Here is a 21,832-nt window from a genome sequence, read left to right on the forward strand (position 1 = left end):
TCGTATTATATTTTTGTGTACTTAGAATCCTACTTACCTGTTGTAATCATTTTCTGAATAATAAAATACGCGATAAATCGTTGTTTATTTGAGACCGGGTTCCCCTACGCTGCACAATTTGAAGGACAATTTGTCCCAAAATAGTATTGTATCTATTGTGTATTGTGTTCTGGCATTGTATTGGTGGTCAACCGCTACTGAATGCTCTGCCGGATTGAGAGATAACAATAAGGAAGCCGCGGAACGTAGTTAAGCCAATGAATCAATGAGTTAAACTATTAATTGAAGTAAGTACCTAAGTTCCTTTGTGACAACACTATTATTATACTATTTAGGAGGTTCATACAGAAAATCAAAGGGTGATCAAATACTATTTTAACACGCTTTTATTAGCTTCAGACGTATGTATGTTGGTATGTTAGTATGTAACGGAATCTTTGAACATGATTTTAACCCCCTTCAAAACGTCGGATTAACTCGAAATTTGGCATACTTATTAAGGACCGATGACAATTCAATATTTTAAACATTAATAGTTTTGTACCATTGTCCTTATCAACATCCTCTGGATTAACGATTTTCGAGGCGAGATTTTTCAAACACCTTCAGCAAAGTTCATCGCAACTTTAGATTGCAAATAATAATTATTGCTATTTAGTTTCAATAGGCGTAACTTTTATATCGTGATTTTTAGTTTAGAAAATAATAATGTTATTTCCCTATAACTCAAATGTTCTGAAACATATCTATAATGCGCTCTTGTAGAATGATTTTTAGGATTCCGTACTCAAAGGTTAAAACGAAACCCTCTGCGGTCTGTTCGTCTGTCGTTGGGCTTTATCTCTTAAATCGTACTAGATAGACACTTGATTTTTTTACAAACGATGAATAATGGTGGTCGCTATAACGAGAAATACTAAAAATTAATAAATAATTATAGTTCAAAAAACTAAAAAACACGCTTTTATGATAAAATCAACTAAAAAGTAGAAAATAATTTTCAATCTAAGAATCAATTAAGGAACAGTAAATAGTATAATTGTGGAAAAAGTGTGGGGTGCTCCATTTATCAGGTTCGAAAAGCACCCCACACTTTTTCCACAATTATACTATTTACTGTTCCTTAATTGATTCTTAGATTGAAAATTATTTTCTACTTTTTAGTTGATTTTATCATAAAAGCGTGTTTTTTAGTTTTTTGAACTATAATTATTATTGAGGAAATATAAGATATACTTGCGTTTTATAAAATATTTTTTTAGTATCGTGATCTATTAAATAAAACTGCGCATATTTTTTATTATTTCCGTAAGGATTTCAGAAATATTGTCTTTTAAAATTACCTATCAATTAATACTGTTTAGAATTTTATCATATTGCAAAAATATATGCTTTAACACTGCCATCTAGTGCAATTTATGAAAACAAATACAAGCGTCAGTCTACCAATACTCAGTCCTAGAACCTCTCAGAGATGGCGCTGTAATCTATATGAGTTCTAACTTAACTATAGTACGAACGAAAGTACATTGAAGTTCATAACACAACATGTAGATGGCGCTGAAAATATATGCTTATTTCATTTTATGAAGATTAAGTGGAGTAGCACTATGCATTAAATTATTTATTCGATAGCGTTTTAAATTTTGATAAAACTAAGATGTTGCAGTGATATTTAGTGGTTTGAATTTAATGTAAGGGTATAGATAAGATAATATTATGGAAAATCGACAATACTGAGTGTCGATTATCAAGCATTTCTTCTGTTAAAAAAACGCAAACGACAGTGATTAGGCTACAGGGTCAACGTATAGTTTCCCATACATCCTATGTGATTGTGAACAATTTCTAGGGATCCAGGGTTCGTAACCCAGATGCACACCACTGATTTTTCAAAGTTGTGTGCGTTAGAAATTAATTATAATTTATTTTAACGGTGTCGGAAAACAACATGTGGTAACTTACACACTACATTTTTGTGAGATTTTCTTAAATAAGTTCTCAAAGGTGCGGTATGGCCTAAACCCTTCTTACAGTGAGATAACTTTTAATATTACCTACCTTATACATCAACTTTTAGGTAGTAAAATTAAATTTATTTCTCTTAAACGGAAATTAAAATCAAAATTACAATGTACTAGTTTACATTAGTGCGGGCCGACAGGTTTTACTGGGGCAGTACAGGTGTCGGAGCCATACTGATTTCTCGAGGTTTAAGTCTCGAGGTATATTCCATTCATATTTTTAAGTATATTTTAATCGTACAAGAAGGCAGTCGAGGGGAGTCAGAAATAAAATATCGGAGTGAACTATAAAAATACGATTTATTCTAGTATTGTATAGGATTAAGAGACTAAGCGTATGCGTTTGGGTGTGGGGGATCACCGGTGCGGCGGCAGGAAGCCGAGCGCGGCGAGCGCGGCGTCGGCGGCGGCGACCAGCGGCGCGCGCCAGCGCCACAGCGCCGGGTCGCGCTCCGGCTGCGCGCGCAGCTCCGCGCACGACTTGCTCAGCGCCGTGACGCAGTCCGCGCGGTAGTGCTGCAGCCGCGCGTGCCGCGTCTCCAGCGCGTACGACGAGCACGCGCCGCCCAGGCACGCCAGCGGGAAGTGGTTGTGCAGCGCCAGCACGCGCTCCGTCTCGTGGAACGCCTTCACGTACTGGCCCGGCTTCGTGAAGTTGCGCGTGCGGTACACGTGCTGCAGCATGTGCAGGTAGCGCGGCACGCCCTCCTCCCAGCCGTGCTCGTGCCGCAGCGAGTCCAGGAAGTACAGGTTGGACGCGTGGTACGAGGAGCGCGCCGGCTTGCCCGCCGCGGGCGTCGCCAGCGGCAGCACGCGCTTCATCAGCGAGCTCCAGTCGGGGTCCTCGAGCGGCACGATCACCTCGTCGATGTCGAGCAGCGCGAGCCACCGGTAGCTGTACATGTGCCGGTACAGGCAGTCGTTGTACGGGATCAGCTCCATCTGCCTCTTGTGGGTCGTCTTCTTCTTCAGATACATGTGCTGCAGGCCGGGCAGGTTCGGCTGGCCGCCGGGCAGCGTTATCGGCGTCACCTCCGTTACGCCGAGTCGATTGTAGTAGTCGAGCACCTTGGTGATGTTCGGATGCACTTGCAGCTCGTAGAAGAATATCTTGTCGGCGCCGAGGATGCGAATGATCTCGATCCACTCGACGAGGCGCACGGAGAGGTCCTCGTGCAGGAAGTCGAGCCCCTTGACGCAGACGGCGAACTCCTTGCGCTGCTGCGGCGGCTTCGGGCGGTCGTAGTGCACGCGCAGGTTGTTGGTGGCGCGGTCGCAGGGGTTCTGCACGATGGAGACGGAGGCGGGCACCAGGTGGCGCACCTCGGCGGGCAGCACGCACGCGAGCAGGTACGGCTGCAGCACGCGGTCGCGGTAGTTGCCCCACTTGCTGTTCCACACGTACTTGTACTCGAGGTTGCGCACGACGACGGGCGCGTCGCGCTCCTCGAACCAGAGCTGGCAGTGCACCGGCATCGTGGGCTTGATGCGGTCGTGCACGGCCAGCACGCGCACGGCGGGCCCGATGCGCGACGTGTTGCGCGCGTCCATGTACGCGCCGTACAGGTGGAACACGGAGTCGTTGGCGCGCAGCGACTGCCAGTACGTGTTGTGGAACTCGAGGTCGTACACGGAGGGGAAGGGCGCGCAGTCCTTCTTCTTGTAGAACTTGTTCTTGTCGTCCTTGTGGCGGTGCCAGTAGGCGAGCGGCAGCGAGGGCAGGCGGCGCTCGGCGTCGGCGCGCAGCTCCTCCTCGGAGAGCACGCGCGCGTCGGTGGCGGGCAGCGCGGCGGGCGGCGGCGCGGGCGCGGCGGTGGAGGCGGCGGGCTCGGACTGCAGCAGCAGGCGCGCGGGCGGCGCGGGCGCGGCGGGCGCGGGGCGCGGCGCCTGCAGCCGCGGCAGCGCCAGCGCCGCCAGCGCGCACCAGCACAGCAGCGCGGCCAGCCAGCGCGCGCGCGCCCGCCCGCCGCCCACCCACCGAGCGCACCACCCCCGCATCTCCTGCAACACAAACAAACACAATAACTTTAATTATTGACAGCTAACTCACTTGTTATAAGATGAAATGAGATAATCGCATATAGGCGATTATAAACATAATGATAAACATGAATTATCAATCATGTATTCTAATGTCACAACTACTTATGAATGCTAATCTAAATAATATGTATGTGACAACAGGGCCGTTTCTAAATGTTATCTAAGTTTCTCAGCTGCCCTACTGTTTACATGGGGCGAGCAGAGCACAAATATTATGGACCTGAACGGCGACCGCAGCCCGCGCATCGTTCTCCGGTATCTCTTCACATTAGATTTTCAACATCCTACACTTTCCATTTATCTTGAAGGAACAAGAAAACTGATGATGATTACTGCAACATTGAAATAGACGCTACAACTTAGTGAGAAGCTCCAATACTCCGATTTAAAATTGCTATTTGTTAGACTGTCTACAAGTAGTTAGGACAATCATTACTCCTAACTTAACCTAAATAATGTAACTTAATTTCTAGTGTTATTGTGTGATATCTGTCAGGGCAGTTTGCCGTCAAATTTGACAGATGAAACACGTACAACCTTCTTTCCTTTCACCTAAGAAGATAAATTATTCTCAACGCCTTGTACAAAATAACTTTCAATGTTTTAGGGACACAATAACAAGTAAAATTAACTTATTTTGGAGATAATTCAGCATAAAGAAATTAACTATACCGTGGCATTCTGGTACATGGTTAAAAAATAAAAACAGGCGTTATTTTGTTCTCGAAAAGTTATTGAAATTTTAAGAATTTTATAAATGAAAGCTTTATTGTATGCGACTGTGGCACATTACAAGAACTAGATAACGATTTTCTGATATCGGACATGGCAACCAAAACGTTATTGAAGTAGGGATGGCGATTAGAGATCGATCGAATCGAAGAATCGACGTTTGTACCAAAAATATCGATCTTAAACTTAAAAATCGAAATAATGATGCGATCTAGCGAAACGAATTTAGATACACAAACATCGACATTACAAGGAGGGTTTCTGCCTTTTTTTATAATATAAGCGTAGCCGACGAGTAGTCCTAATGGTAAGTGGATGCTGCCTCCCATGAAGAACTGTAATCAAGTCCAAATAGGATTAGATTTCTACCTGAGGTCGGACACAGATGCGCCGCTACCCCTGAGGATTAAAGCTGGAACGCCTGGGAAAAGTATGTCTCTCTTACCAAATCCGTCAAACCAGAACACAGCAGCGCTTAACACTACTTTTATGAGGCTGAAATAGGTGTGACGGGGTGTCGCCGGAGTCGAACCACAGAGGGTTCTACCACCTTCTGAAGCGGATAAAAGCAAAAAATAAAAAAATGTTTATTCCGCTTATTCTAGTTTATTTTATATTTATATTTCATTACACAAAAAGGCGTTTTAAGGAATGGGACGACTTATCTGCGATATATTTGTATATCGATTGTTTCGACTTCAATTCGAATAAGAAATGACATCCCTAGTAAGTTGGCGACATAACGAATGCGGCGCGTTTCCGCCGCCAGCAGCTGGTATTAATTATCCTGTTTCGCTTGAACAGTTAGTCGCCTGCGCACTCGTATAAATGGTTGTTGCCCCTCCGTGGACAGACGCCATTATTTCGCCAGTGACAGGCTCATGTCTTCCGGCCAATGCTGCGGCAGAAAATTATTTTACAAAACGGTTTACGAATATATAATTTACTATAATCTGTACAAATAAATAAAGTGTAAGTGTCTATTTGTAATGTCAAAACAGCTTTTCGCTATCGGTTCTAATATCAGATTAATAACGATGTAACCGTTACTGAACAGTTTTTGTTAAATAACGGTTTATTGTACTGTATTATCAATGAATATTAAATAGCGACGGTGTCGTCGTGTATGAGTTATTACAAAGAAAATTTTAGTACGAGCATGTTGAATGCGGGTCGAATTGAACTGGTTCTTTTCTGAAAGTTTCGAAATCTTAAAGTGCAGTAAAAATAAAAATATAACCAAAGGTAATATAAGTATGTATATATAGAAGTAGCAAACGAGTATGCAGTCCGCCCGATAGTAAGTGGTAACTGCCGCCAACGGTTGTACTCACCTCAATATATAATAGGAATTCTACCACTTCTACTACTATTCTGCTACTGAAGCCGACACAGGCGTTACAACTTCTGAGGATTGTGATAGGCGCCTAATACGTAAGTCAGTTAGTATTAACATTTAACATTGTAATAATGAATTCTTTTAGAAGCGTCTGTTCAAGAACTCGGCGGAGAGGTCTACACCCACGGGTACAGACAGCCGGCACCCATTCCGTGCCAGCTTTGACACCTTCCAACTTATCTCACACCTAATTGTTGTACCCGTGTACTAGCGCTGTAGCGCTAGACTGTTCCGATTTGAATAATTACCATAATTATTTTTATTCCGCATAGTAATACGGTGTCATTAAGTGTTGACGTGGTTGCTTCTAGATATTTTAAAAGTTTCTCTTTATATTTTTGTAGATATCTTCAAAGTATAATTTTATGAACGCAGTTTGTGTTATAAGTAACTAAAATTGCGCTTTCGTCATGTTACATAAAGCAAGCATTTTTTTTTCTATATTATTAAAATAGTACCTAAACCAGCAAGCAGTGCATTAGGTGATATGGTAAGTGGCTACTATCGCCCATCTGTAATCAACCCCCGATAAAATGAGACTCTTAGGTATTTGAAGTTGGCTACAGATTCGTGGCTACCCCTAAGGATTTTCAGATAACCGTGAATGCATCAAAAATATAAAGAAAGGCGATCAGCGACCAAATATATCATCATTGATATCATCGATAGATTAGCATTAACTTTTAGAGAAAAACCTATTACGTACTAGGTATATATGTCTACAAGCTTACAAAGTTAAGCTTACAAAGTTGCAAGCTCCTAAAACCATGATGAGCACACGATGGTGAGATCATCGTGATGAAGTCACTATAACAAGGGTAGCTTGGACAACATTCCAGCAGCTATCTGATGCGGCAACCGGATCTTTATCCGGTCGGTACATCATTGCTTAGAATAAACCTTTAAATTAATACCATACAATGTATCCATTTATAAACTGTGGCTTCTATAGTAGTTCTTAGCTTTAGTTTAGTTTTTTTTTATAATAAGTATAGGAATAGCAGACGAGCATGCAGTCCACCTGATGGTAAGTGGTTACTGCCGCCCATGGAGGTCGGCCACAGATGTGCAGCCCTGAGCTGGAACGGTAAAGTATGTCTCCCTTACCACACCCTTCAAAATGGAACACAGTAGCGCTTAACACTGCTGTTATGAGGCAGAAATAGGTGTGGCGGTGGTGCCGCCGGAGTCGAACTACCTTCTGAAATATTTCTGAAGTTAAATAGAGAATCGAAAAGAAAGAAGAAAGGTCTTCATCTAAACCACAACTAACCTAAATCAGTCCAAGATTAGACTAACGATTAATTCAGCCTTTTAACAGTAGTATAGTATAAATCTGCTGGTTTGATGGGTGTGGGAGATTCAAGGGAGAGAAATTTATAGGGGGCGCTTGAGTTTCGTCCTCCGGGTAGCAATACTTAATCCTATCTTAGGTTGATTATAGACGTCTATGGTCGTCAGTGGCCACTTGCCAACTAGTGAACTGTACGCTCGTTTGTTTCTTTATTTTCATAAAAAAGAGCACACACAAAAACAAATAAGCGACGTAGAGAATCATAATTGGAGCTTAATAAAATGAGTTTAGCAAAAACGTTGCCATATCGTTGTTTTGTAAAGTTCGTATCGTGTGTTCCATCAGTTCGGAGATGCCTTGAGCATAATTACTAGGTAATGATGAGATCAGCGCCGCACAAACTGGAAGTGCTGAAGATGATCACGATACAAAAACAACCACCGTCACGACACGACCTCACGAACTCACTATACAAGTCTCTTAATTATTGTTTTTAGGGTTCCCTACCTTAAAAGCGGAACCCTAGTACTAAGCGTCCGTTATCTGCCAGGCGGTCACAGGACTCCATCTCTTGAACAGTAATAGATAAAGATTTGGATTTTTTAAAGAATACCTATGTATAGTGGTGGCCGCAATGACAATAAACACTAAAAATAAAAATAATTAAATATTTGGTGGTACGGAACCTTTCGTGTACGAGTTCGACTCGCACTTGGACAATTATTAAATATTTTCCATATTATTATAATACGCTAACTGAGCTTTGCCTTGTTATACGGATAACATTCATTCTGAGTATCAGAGGTCAAAAAATATATTGATGTAACAATTCAGAACTACAACTGGTTCACAGTTTGGCAATAACCCATTATGTAAATGTCCTGTTATTTTAAGTAGCATCGATGTAGTCATTAATATTGAAATGGGTTATAAATATAAAGCAGGACGACCGATATTATAGAGGTCGTAGTTTAGATTCGTTTAATATGAATCAATCTCCTTGATTATGCATCCACCTTAGGCCTTTAAAGGTTATGAAAGTGTTCTATAAACTTCTTTGTATAATTTGTGATGATGATTTGCCAAGTCAATCTATTTATTTAAAACATTAAAGATTTTACTATTGATATGGTCTCATATAATGTTGTTAGGTTAGTTAATTAAGAAATAATTTAAGATAGAAGGTCTCTTAAGTAGGGACTGAAAAATTAATCGACTTGGTACCACATGGATCTCACAACTCTTTACGGGAGAAGAATTAAGTTATGAAACTTGTTATTTTTTCAAGTATGTTTTTGATGGCATAAAATTAACTATAAATAAATCAAATCCAAATCATTTATTAAGATATAAAAAGAATCTATCTCAAATTTGCTGCTCTCACAAAGCTGAGTCAGCGGTTCTGTCCCAAAACCATAATTTGAAGGTGGTAAAACCCTCTATGGTTTAACTCCGGCACCACTGCTACACCTGTTTCAGCCTAATAGCAGCAAGGGTGTGGTAAAGGAGACAAACTTTTCTGAGGCTTTCCTTACTTTAACTTTGAACTTAATCCTCTTAATCGGCGAATCTGTGGCAGATCTCAGGTAGGTATATAATCTTATCTGGGTTTGAGTACAGATGTACATGAGCGGCGGTAGCAACTTACCATCAGGTGGAATGCAAGCTCGTCTCCTACTCCTACTCCTACAAAAAATATATTTTAAAATAAAAAAAAAAACAAATTAAAAATCTTCATTTCATTCACGCCTTCATTCTGCCAACATCCAACAATCAAAGACGTGTGATACTTTAGAGGGAATATAATTAGAATGTTTTGATGGGTGAACGTAGCGGCATGGTGTTTCATTGTTTTCGCCGCGACCACTGACCCACAGCAAACGACATTGTCCACAAGACCCAGGGCCAATGCAATGACACGATTACTTTAAATATTAATTATATTATAAAAAGTGTTATCTTTGTTACCCGTTTCCTCTAGCATTGTTTATGTTACAATGAATGACGTCAACCGCAAAAAAATGGTTACGATAAGTAATTTAATGAATCACCAGTTTGCTTCACGCTTCGATAAGGAGCTTCGTATTATATTCGAAATTAGTACGATAAATTTCGATGGTGCCTAAAAACTTCGCATTATATGTTCCCGCGACTTTGTAATTATAAACTATATTTAACACAATACAATTAAAAAAAGTCATCCATTATTTTACCGCCGTAGATTTACTAAATAATGTTGAAACAAGTTTTATTTTATCTGCAAATACATTTTTATAGTGTTTGCTTCAAAATTAACAAATTTGCCAACAAATTATATTCAACTTAGGAACGGCATATGCCCTTTCTTAGTGTTTAAATAATTAAATCTAAATTTTATGGTTTTAACTTCAGTAGTTTAAGCTCGGCGATACTTAGTTGAAGAGTAAGTTAGTGCTACCTATTCTTTCACTTTTATGTTTATTGATAGATAGACAGATTAATTATTATCAATTTATACCTACGAGGGTTCACGGTCTATGTGTACAGATCGCTATGGTTTCGGTTGCAGGTGTGCAGCAGATAGGATCGTACCGTAGTCTAGGAGATGACAGACGAAGCTGACGCAAGAACGCTTTCAAAGCTATTACAAGATGCCAATAAATTAGCGAGGTAACAAATTGCGAGCGAGGCGGGGTGACTAATGCCAGTCTAGATGTTTTGTTCGTAGGATAGCTCGTCGGTAGTGTGTGCCTGTGCCTCTGGCCTCAGTACGGATATTTCCTGTTCTGTATGTAGTAAGCAGTTTTTTGTGTTGCCGTCTGACAAGATACTCACTTTTACTTATGCGGTATGTGTGTATCAACAGCTTGATCAATGGCTACAAACAGACGTTTCACCCAAAGCTTCAGAATAGTTTGTTGTGACGGATTTATTTGAAGAAAATTTCTTTGATTTCAACGTGGTCATTCTGGTGAAAGAAGTATTTCAAGACAAGATAATGTATCTTTATTAACGTTAAAATAAATCGAGGGGATTAGCCCTCGATTTATTCGAAATTTATCGACTGACCTATAGCTACAGTCGTGAATTTGTGACAGATCAGTGCAATAGGTCTCTAATCGTAGCGTCTTTGCGTGCAGGATAATCAAGTGATGGATCGTGTACGACCTTTACCGCAGCAGGTCTGCCGGAACGGTCACGGCCGCGTCGGGCGACAACGACGTAAGCAGCGCCACATGTAGGCCACTCTCGGTGATATGTGCTCGTATTAAGAGCTATATTAGCGTGTGTGGCCCTGGTTATTGGTAAGGCTGGCACGCGCGAGGACGTTCCTCCACGGGCGCTGAGTAGGGATGGCGATCTAAGATCGATTAATCGAAGAAACGATTTTTTGGGCGAAAAATCGATTATTTGAATCGTGAAGATCGATAATGGATCATAATAATGGATCGATTCAGTGATTCGATCGGAAGATCCGAGAGGAGGAGGATGAAAATCCTAGAAGATCGAAAATCGATCTTTTGGAATTCCAAGAGTTTAATGTATTAAAGATATTTTTTGTTGACGGATACGTATTTCAGCGCTTGTTTGGTCCTGATGACCTTTTTTTCGCTATCTTCACCCTTTCGTAGCTGAAAAGAACGAAGATCGATTTTTGGAGAAACGATTCTGTGGGTCTAGATTTTTTTGAATCGATTCATTACACTTCGATTTGAATCTATCTTGTTTGAAAAGAATGCATCCCTAGCGCTAGTGGTTGACGGCTGGTAGTTAATATTCAGCGGCGTCGCGCCATTTAATGCGGTGGTAATGTGGTCGCGACTCGGGTGTCAATTGCAGAACAATGAAACTATTAAACGTAACTTTGTTTATGTTTGGTAGCAAATATCACAACAATACATGGCAGATAGTTCACATACGGAGTCAATGATAGTTTGAAAGTTAGATTTTCATTACCTTTTAATGTGTAAATTAGTAAACGCTTTCGTTAAAACATGAAAAAGTTTGAACCTTTGAAAAATTTGAGAAGATATAAGAGGAACATTTGGAAGAGTTGCTTTATATACATTTAACTGAACCGATAGTACGTACTCAAAAGTAACGGTTGTTGCTGAGATAATTTTATGTACGAGCGACCAAAGTCAAAGTCCACGTATTATATACGTCGTTATTTTTTGCTCGAAACAAGATATAATTTTATGATTACATTTAGAATTAAAATGAATAAACAAATTAAAGGACAGGTGTAGAACTTCAGAAGGTCAGTGCCAATTATGTTTTAATTATTTTTATGTTATAATTATTAATGTCCACTATTATAATAGGATTTGGAAAAAAACTCACTCGAATACATTGTTTTTTACGAATGCAATTTGTTAAAATGTTTATTGATGAAACAAATATATTTAAAAAAAAACATTATTTTTATTCAAAAGTGGTTCTTCGTAGAGCTCTTTTTAAATGTCAAAAAATTAACCGCCATTTCACAAGGTGTTTCGTTATGGAAAAGAAGCGGCAAAAGAAACTCCATAACACACATCTTTTAAGAAAATAAAAATATTTACAATGGTAAACTTAATCTAATGGTACATTTGGAGCTGGAGCTACTTCATACTTTAAATATCGGTTACACTGATTGTGACACATACAGTACAAATATTGGCAGCTGACTGCCCCATTATTCCTCAGTCCCCACCAAGTGGTGGTACGTAAGCGAACCGCATTTCTCGTTACATTCACGAGTGGCATAATTATTGCATCGGATCAAGGAAGACAAATCAGTCGCCACTGCGATATGCGTGACGTATGTAGACCCCTGCCGGCTTGCTAGCTCGCAATGGTCAGTTGCGCATACATATGTCGTGCGCGCTACATTGTTGTTCTTTTATCAAAGGCATACCTACAATACATATACATAGATATACATTGTAAAATCTACAATCAAGTACAGTCCGTTTAATGAGACTGCGCAACGACTTAAAAATCTTTAGGCAATTGGACCCGCGTGTCGGAGCGGTCACCATACCGGTCTGACTGCAGTCAGTTCCGGGTTCAGTCCCTGGCCAGAAAATAAATTATGAATTTAGATTTCTCGTCTGGGTCTAGGTGTATGTTGCATATTCGTCGTTGTGTGTGTTTACAGGGAATCCTAGTGTAGAGTTGTAAAAAAGAAAGCGTTATTTCTCTCATTATTATTAAATACTTGTAAGCCATTTATTATGTACCACAGCAAAGCATTTTCATAACATGGGGAGTTATATAATTATTATTATTTCTAAAAGGTATAAATACATTATTCAGTGGTAATAATACCCACTAATTTCGAGTCTGTGCACTTTTTGTGAAGATGCCTTGAGATTCGTCGCAAAAACCAAATTGTTATACAATTTCAAGCTTATTTAGCGTGACGGAATTAACTATACTTCTGGAAAATCACAATTCTCAATCACTGACTAAACACCGTGTATTTATAAGAAAACATTCCATTATCGGAAAATGGGAAATAAATAATAAATAAGTTTTTTGTATTGGCATGCGACTCGGTATTAGAGTCTTAACATTGCTACTTATTCTGTTGTAAAAATATTAACAGAAAAAGGTGGTAGAACTCTTTATGGTTCGTCTCCAGAGACACCACCGCCACACCTATTTCTGCTTAATAAAAGTAGTAAAACCCTCCTATTTTCCACTGTAAAGAGTGTGGTAAGGGAGACATACGTATTCGAGGCCGTCCAACATTGCAATCAGGGGTAGCAATGCATCTGTGGCTAACCTCAGGTAGGAATCTTATCTTATCTGAGGTTGAGAACAGATGTTCAATATCACATCCTCTTCTTATCTCTCCTGTACGTAACTACTTCAATGAATTGAAATTTATCATTTAATCAATTCAATGGTTCAATTCTCGTGAAGGAGAGGTACCTTAGTTACCGGTACTTATTGTTATCTGAACACTTATCGCTATCAACGATAAATGATGTAATGACAAAATAATCGTAAGCAGTTTTATGACAACGGCTTCAACTAAATAGCGGAAACTAAGTTATAAATGCGATAGTTTATCTATGTATACCCATTTATCCTTGTAGTTTCTAGAAGATTTAAATAATTGTCCTTTAAATTTTGAGGATGCGTTCGAGTAACATTACCCTTATTCGAACGCAAGTACGTCTCATTCTACAGCCTGCAACTCAAAGAGCTTGGCGAATTTCAATGTGTATTATGAACGTTAGATTCGTCTTAATTCTGGGAGTGACATAGACTACCGACATTTTTGAGTCGCGTATAAGGTCGAGAATTTATTTTTATACTAATTCTCTAGTTCTAGTTCTATAATATATTTTGTTCTATTTTAAACCAATATCTCCGTATTTGGGTTCTTTCTTTTGCATATAGAGAATTATACAAAGCATCATATAGGCTATTTGTATCTTAAACTTAACAATATTTCTTGCATAAAAATAGCTACATTTTACGAGTGCAGTCGCACGGAAAAGCTCATCTGCAACACGACGGGAGTCAATTAATAAATGAGAAATGTGACGCGATCTCATGCGCCTGCGCAAGTAAGCGTTGTTTCATAAAATTGGATACGTCAATTAATTTACCAGAAATGAAGTCATGATTTCCAATGAGCGTGCATTCATTATTAAAATAGACTGGTTAGGATTTCACTGAACAAATTTGTTCTCTGTGAACTTGACTTGGCATAGTCCAATAAGTTAATGTATTAATATGATGGGATGTCTAATGCGCATACCCTGGAATTAGGATTCTATGAATTTCTTTATGTCGTGGGTGCCATGGATATACATAAAAAGAAATAAACAAACTCCCAGACTTGAAACAAAAAAAACACTTTTTAAATGATTGGTGTCTGCAATAAGCAGTAATAGCCAAGTAGTAGGTATGTTATATTTCCGCACTAGGTCCGAGGATCAAAACCCATGCACTGCCAAGTTTTGTGTACTCGTACATTACAAATTAATTATCACATACTTTTACGACGAAGGAAAACATCGTGATGAAAACAACGCCTGAGAGTTTTATCAAGTTGTGCGTAATGTACCAATCCGCACTTGGCCAGTGGAGAGGACTATGACCTAATATTTTTATTCTGAGAAGAGAGCCATGCCCAGCAGTAGTATAATAAAGGCTTTATGGTAATGTGGTGTTGCTAGACCGGGAATCGAACTCTCTTCACAAGCAAGGAAGCAAGAAATAACCAATTTGCAAGGCGAGTATACTACTATACAAATGCACACACTGTAAAATTTAGAGGTAAAACAACTTAGTTTAGAGAAATGCTAGACGGTTCATAAACGGTCCATTTTAGTATTATAATACCTTTCTTAGAACTTATGGTATAACATATACTACATCGTGCAAACTGCGCGAGGTCGTCGGCCGCGCCCCCTGGCGACTGCGCGCAGTACGATGCTTGACTGGTTTCGTGCGAAATGTGTTTGTGATAATTGTATTGTTTGAAGTAACGTGTATTATGTGTGTTATAGAACTTGCAGTAATGTGATAAAAAGTTCCACACAACACATTCGTGTAACCATGATGGCATGTGAATATTTAGGACATCATAACTGTCTTCTGACACTTAGATATAATGTGATAGAGTTTCGCGTTGTCTCGATTTCGATATTATTTAGAGTTGGTTGATTTTAATAAATGTTCATAGATTTACTAAGCTACAGATATTTCGTGCAGTAAGGTAGACATAACATCGGTGTTCCGAACTAGTCGACTTTACGTAGGGCTCTAATCTTATCTGGGATTGATTATAGATATCCATGGGCGGCATAGGCCACTTACAATCAAAGGGACATTCTTGTTACTTGTAATTTTTGTGTTACAAAAGGAACTGATACATAAAAACAGGTTTATATCCGGTATAAGTTTACTGTCCGAGTGTGATACATTTCCCGCGCGACCTCGCCGCAGAGGTCAGTCGGGAGCCGCCAATGACTCGGCTGAGTTCAAATTCATTAAGGCAATTAAAACTCAACACTCCTGCTTGGTACGTTTTATTTAAACGGATAAACGTTTTCTATTCTAACAGACACTAGTATTTGTATCGTTGAGTGTGTTGACAACGACAAATACAGAGGACTTATTAAAATTGCGATTGAATACACGATAGGTACATACACATATTATTACACGTGTAATACACACAGGAAACGAACAGGTGTACCTATAGGTTCAATTCAAAGGTGGTAGAACCCTATGTTAGGCGATTCCAAAGGCACCGCCGTCACATCTGACTAATAACAGCAGCGTTAACCGCTACTGAGTTCCATTTTGAAGGGTGTGCTAAGGGAAACATATTTGTTCGAAGCGTTACAATTTATTGCTTAAAGCTAGTAAGGTATCCAAACCCAAGCAGGTGTTAAATTAGGCTTATCTGGATTTATTCACAAATGTCCATGTGTGGCAATGGCCACTTACCACTCATATATTAAAAAAAAGGTATTATATGAGTCTTAGGCGAATGTCCAAATTTGTAAGAAATAAAGTTCATTTAACAGGACTATCCTCGTACAAGGTAAGACATGGAGTCACTACACAGTAAACACAAGTGGAGTGTTTTCACTTTCTTGCGTATTATTATGACGACGAGGCCTGCGAGGCCACGGCTGCAAATTGAGCCGAATTGAACGATTACACGACTATCTCGCTTTGAAGTCTGTTTTATAAGTGGTAGAGTTGACAGTAGCCATTATTTCTTACAACCTGTTTCTTCAGATGATTTAAGATTGGTGAAGCTTTAAGAGTATTAAAATATTCACTTTTTAGAAAGAATTCTTTATTTCTGATGTTTTCAACGATTTCCACTTTTTTTGTAGTGGGCAGACCTACGCTGGTAAACCAATGAGACTAAAATAACTGGCTGTTATTTTCTAACCTCCTAAAAAATTAAGCTAATTTTGACGAAATTATACGCAACGACATAGACGTTAGAAAGTTTATTTTCTTATACATATATCCTATCCAGCTACTTCTACTGTGCCGCCCTCTACTCTGATAGTACCGGGGTTAGGGACGCCACAGTAATTTCTAACAAGTCATGGTATAGTAACAACACTGGATATAAATTAACACTGGATACAAATTGTAGATAGTTACCTCTAAGTGGTAGCGGGTCGTTCGTTCAGAGCGGAGGGTGCGGAGGGTGGCGCCGCCGCGCCCCGGTCACGCACGACTGAAACAAGACAGACAATTTTAGTTTTTGCTAAAAACTATAGTATAGTAGTAGGGATAGTAGCACAAGATCCGCGTGACGGAGGTACAGAAGCAACTTTACCTACCGGCTTGATATACAGATTACAGAGGCTACAGAGGTTCAGAGTTCGATCTCAGGCAGATAACTAAATGATGAATTTTGATTCATGAATAGATTATGGCGTTTTGTGCGTTCGGCTTTTACCATTAGGTGGAAATAAGCTTTTTTTTATAATATAGGAGTAGCAGACGAGCATGCAGTCCACCTGATGGTAAGTGGCTACTGCCGCTCATGGACATCTGTAATCAACCCCAGATAGGATTAGATATTCCTACCAGAGGTCGGCCACAGATGCGCCGCTACATCTGAGGACTAAGCTGGAACGAATTGGAAAAGTATGTCTCCCGTACCACACCCTTCAAACCGGAACACAGCAGCGCCTAACACTGCTGTTATGAGGCATAAATAGGTGTGTCGAACCACAAACCACAAAGGGTTCTACCACCTTCAATAATTTTAAGAATCTTACAAAATACTTAATAAATAGCAACACAAACATGCAACTATGAGGCAGAAATAGATGTGACGGTGTGACCGTCGCTACACAAAGTTCTACCTCCTTCAACTTTGATAGAACAAACAAAACAAAACTTAGCTAAGTGATAAGTGCCATTTATCGTTGTCTCGCTGGAACTCGCTAAGAGAACAACTGGACAACATAACAACAATCTAGCTATGCACAGAACAAACGAACAACAAAGACATACTTCACGAGACGGAGGTTTACAGCAAGAATCCGAACCAATAATAGCTTCATTATCGATCAAAGAATACCAGAAGTCTTGCTGTGATGCTGCGAACACCAGATGCCATACCGTGTATAAACATATTGTATCCGTATACCATAGATAAGTATAGATATCTCACCACCTTGTAATTGAAGGAATCCTTTAAATGGCTGACACATGTAAAATGGCTGACCGTTTTCCCATAACGTCTCCGACTGTCATGGTGTAATTTACGCGGAACAATGCCGACATGTGAAAGTAAGTGGTGCAACACAACACAAAATCAGAGAAAAAGTGCGGAGAAATATCGTTTCATTCTTAAATGCTCTAAAAACTACATTTATTTAATATTTTTTAAACACGTAAACAGAAGACAGTGACATTTTCAATTGTCTAAACTGTTTACATTTTCTTGTTAGGAGTGAGTAATCTTTACTAATCTATGCCATATACCTATATGAAATTAATTATCACTTGCTTAAAACGGTGAACGTCGTGAGGAAACATAATTGAGATATTATTATCTTAAAAAATGTTTCCAAAGGTATGTGAAGTCTATTAATTCGCACTTGGCCAGCGCGGTGGACTATGGCCTAATCCTTTTATTCTGAGAGGAGACCCGAGCCCAGCAGTGGGACAGTAATGGGTTGATGATGATACCTATACGGGTTCTCAAGATTAGCTCTTATAAAGAGATATATAAATAAAAATATCGAAACCTTTGGTCCGACTAGGACAGCAAGAATATTTTAGAATTTCGATAAAACGACGTTAAAATTAATAATCTGTGAAAAACGGCGAAAAAAGTTTTCGTATGTGAGTATTCCTGAAAATCGATATATCCAATATCAGTTCAAATTGTCGATCAGATCCGTAATGCATATATCTATATTAGCCATTCGATATAAATATCGATATGTAAATTGATAATTTCTCTAACTTTCATGCTAGTTATCCAGTTACGATATTTAGAAAAAAGCGATTCTTTAGCATTACGCACTTTTATTCAAGTGTATTCACATAAAATAATATTTCACGGAAGCGGAACTTCCTGTTAGGTATATGCAAAATAAATCAATTTAAATAATTTTGCTATAAAAAATTGGCCAAGCGCGAGTCGAACTCACACACGGAGGGTTCCGTACCACAGTTTATTTTTGTCTTTCGTATCAAAGCAACCTTAGGAGTGTGACATTGTAAAAATTTGAACGGTCTACTTATTACTGTTCCATAGATAAAGCGTAATAATAGCGCCGAATAATAGCGGTTTCTAGTATGGCAACCTCCATTTAATTACAAGTTCTATTTTCTATTTTTATTATGTGTTGTTATAGCGCCACTATATAATCTGTAAAAAAAAACAATTGTCTATCTATTACGGTTCACGAGATAAAGCTCTGTGACAGGCGGACAGGCTGACCAACAGAGGCTAGATAGGGTTCCATTTTTCCCTATGGGTACGGAACCCTAAAAATATACGTATTAAGAACTCAGTGAATCGTAGTCGATGGATTTTCTATTTGCGTTGGGCGTCTCTATTGATTAGTTAGCAAACAGTAAATGTGAAACTACACGTATTGTATATTATTACCAGAGTTAACATGGTTCCCTATAAAAGGTATACGAATAGATGCTTCCAACTTAACGACTATATTTTATGTCTTCCCGTATTTGTTTAGCAACCAGTACGTAGGGATGAAACATTTTGAAAATATCGATGATCATATCAGAAATTTCACGTTCGATATTATCGATAATTCACAAAATAGAATAAAATACTCCTTTTGCCAGCACTTTCACTCGAATTTTAAAATAAATAATACATACAGGCCAGAGTAGAGCGCAATAAGCGGTGTATTAATACAATTACGAGAACCTTTTTTACGCTTACAAAGGTGACCTTTTTAGAAATTTTAATGACCTTTTATATACCGAACTAGCCCTATAAGGTGCTGTATAAAATTTTCTATATCGATATTTCAATTTTATATGATAATATCGTATCGGCAAGTGTTTGTATCGATATAAGTATCAATATTATCGAATTTTCAAACCTCCCTACCAGAACCTACAGAAACCCTTGCAAGCTGTTTTTAGAAGCCATGATGTAAATTATGCGACTTTGTGATGTTTTATGAGTAATGTGGAGGGAACGCTACTCGGAACATAAAGGCTCATCAAAGGCAGCCATAAAAGGCGGAACATGGAGAATGGGTCGTTAAACAGTTATAACTCCTTGGAGCTGCAACACAAGTGTTAAGTGCTTTTAAAAATAATATTCATAAGACACAATATAGGAAAATAAAAATATAAAAAATCAACATCTGTTTCACAAATGTATCGTTGAAAAATAGGGAATTATCAAAAAACAAAAACCCCGACTGCTTAATTATGCCCACTATTTAAAAGTAGACAGGGCCACTGCATCTCGGATGTTAAAATCATCTAAAAAAAATAGCCCGGAAAAAATTAGCGTCGGGAAAAAAACTTGTTGCATACAAATGCATTTATCTACACATATATTTGTATGTGTGTGTGTGTGTTATGTGGGGAGGGTTTTATCTTCCCCTAAGGATTGGTACTATTCTCCGGATAAAATGCTATGTCCTTTTCAGATCCCCTAACAACGTAACAAAATTTTAAGACAACCGCTAATGTATGCCGTAGAATTATTGGAATTAAACAAATTCACATTCGCATTTATATTAGTTATGATTATAGTCAGCAATGCATGTATTTAGCATTGAGTGCAGAGAGCGCAGCATCCCGCGAGGGGCCGCGGGACGGCGGGGCCGGTCGCGGCGGTCGCACGCCTCTGCATGGAATCAAATTAGCGGTCGTTGTAGGGCCCGTACACATTATCCTAGATTCCGTTCCGGTCCAGATCGGTACGATATTTTGATGGTTTTCAACGTCATTCCTCCTCCTCCTCCTTGCGTCGATGTCCTCAATGCTGAGGGTCGTGACCCCCTCCACGGATCACCTTGTCCCGGACTATATTGCGCCAACGGTGCCGGTTCTCAGCAACGTGGATGGCTTCATGCATCTTGCTATTTAGAGTGGTGCGAATTTGATCCGACCAGCGCATCGGACTACGTCCGCGCGGTCTCTTTCCCCAGGGAAAGATCACGAGAAGATAGTCATCACCGGCAAAGTCCAGACATTGCCAGTGATGACTATCTTCTCGAGATTGTCGCTACTCTTCCGGGCAATATGGCCGAAATACTCAAGGACTCCCTGTAGAAAGTCTAGTTGAGATTTTGAGTTCCTTGAGTATTGACACATTAGTTCTCATAGCTGTCCTGGGGATACGTAACATCCTAACATCAACGTCATTCATTAGACTTATATTAGTTTCATTAGACTTCAACGAGCTCAGCTAACCTATAACATGTCTGAGTGAGATATTTATATAACATATTGGGTGGATGAAATAAGGTAGACTTCATTCAGTCCGCCCAACTACTACACAGCACAGTCGGTAGGCATGTGAATTTGCATATAACGCACAAAGTACAACCAAGCTAAATCCCATGCTGCTAAGCTAATGCCAACGTTGTTCCGTGAGGTTGATCTTCCTAGTTGGTACTAAGTAGAGGTCAGATTTGCCGAAAAAAAATCAATTTTATAATAGAGCCTTTTATAGCAGCATTACTGGCGTTACTGAAATTAAGTCTGCGAAGTCTTTGGGGATGGAGGGATCTATGATGACATAGACCAGCGTTTCCCAGCCTTTTTCAGTCCACGGACCCTTAGGAAATCAAGCACAGTTTTCACGGACCCCCTTAATAAAATGAAGAGCAAAAAAAAAATTTTTTTTATATAGATTAATAATAGTGTTATACATCATTGGATGCATCTTTTTTAATTTTATAATATACCGTGTACTAGATCACGTTTTTATTATAAAACTGGTTTGCTGATTTTTCGTTTTGCGGCCCTTTTGCATTTAATGAGCGATTTATGTATGGTCCGGAGATTACACCGCGGTTGGGAAACGCGGACATAGACGATACAAGTAGCGATTTAAGACATCAAGTTTTAAGGATTTATCGTCTAAGATTGACGGAATCCATCTAAATTCTATACATCTATTTGTAGATAGAATTGTTAGGAAAGTATCGAGCCGGCCAGCAGTAAAGTGGGGATCGACCTTTATGCACACATATCCCTTCTTCGCAGAGAACGTACGCTTCCGTGTTCGACGACATTCTATAACTACTGTTCATGTTTGACTCTTCAAAATATTACTTCGGAACGTAAGTGTTAAATAATATATTACTAGGAATGTTGTAGATGTTACATAAACCATTTACATAGGTCACAGTAGGTTCAACA

At 39.3% G+C, this 21,832-nt stretch overlaps 1 protein-coding gene across 2 annotated transcripts in view; it reads right to left on the reverse strand.

Moving 5' to 3' along the window:
• Positions 1-2,305: 2,305 nt before the first annotated feature.
• Positions 2,306-21,832, reverse strand: part of LOC140745992 (uncharacterized) — a 68,720-nt gene continuing 49,193 nt past the window's right edge. Inside the window, exons 3-4 of one of the 2 annotated variants that reach the window (XM_073077967.1) lie at positions 16,610-16,685; positions 2,306-4,025 (exon numbers count right to left, since the gene is read on the reverse strand). In XM_073077967.1, coding sequence (XP_072934068.1) covers positions 2,382-4,022 — 1,641 coding nt within the window. In that variant the 5' untranslated portion in view covers positions 4,023-4,025; positions 16,610-16,685 and the 3' untranslated portion in view covers positions 2,306-2,381. Of the gene's footprint in view, positions 4,026-4,287; positions 8,250-16,609; positions 16,686-21,832 lie in introns of those variants that run through there. The other variant, XM_073077968.1, reaches the window with a different exon arrangement.

This window comes from Epargyreus clarus, unplaced genomic scaffold (assembly GCF_041222505.1).
Source record: "Epargyreus clarus isolate Ecla_fem2 unplaced genomic scaffold, WU_Ecla_fem_2.2 ptg000012l, whole genome shotgun sequence".
Taxonomy (NCBI): Eukaryota; Metazoa; Arthropoda; class Insecta; order Lepidoptera; family Hesperiidae; genus Epargyreus; species Epargyreus clarus.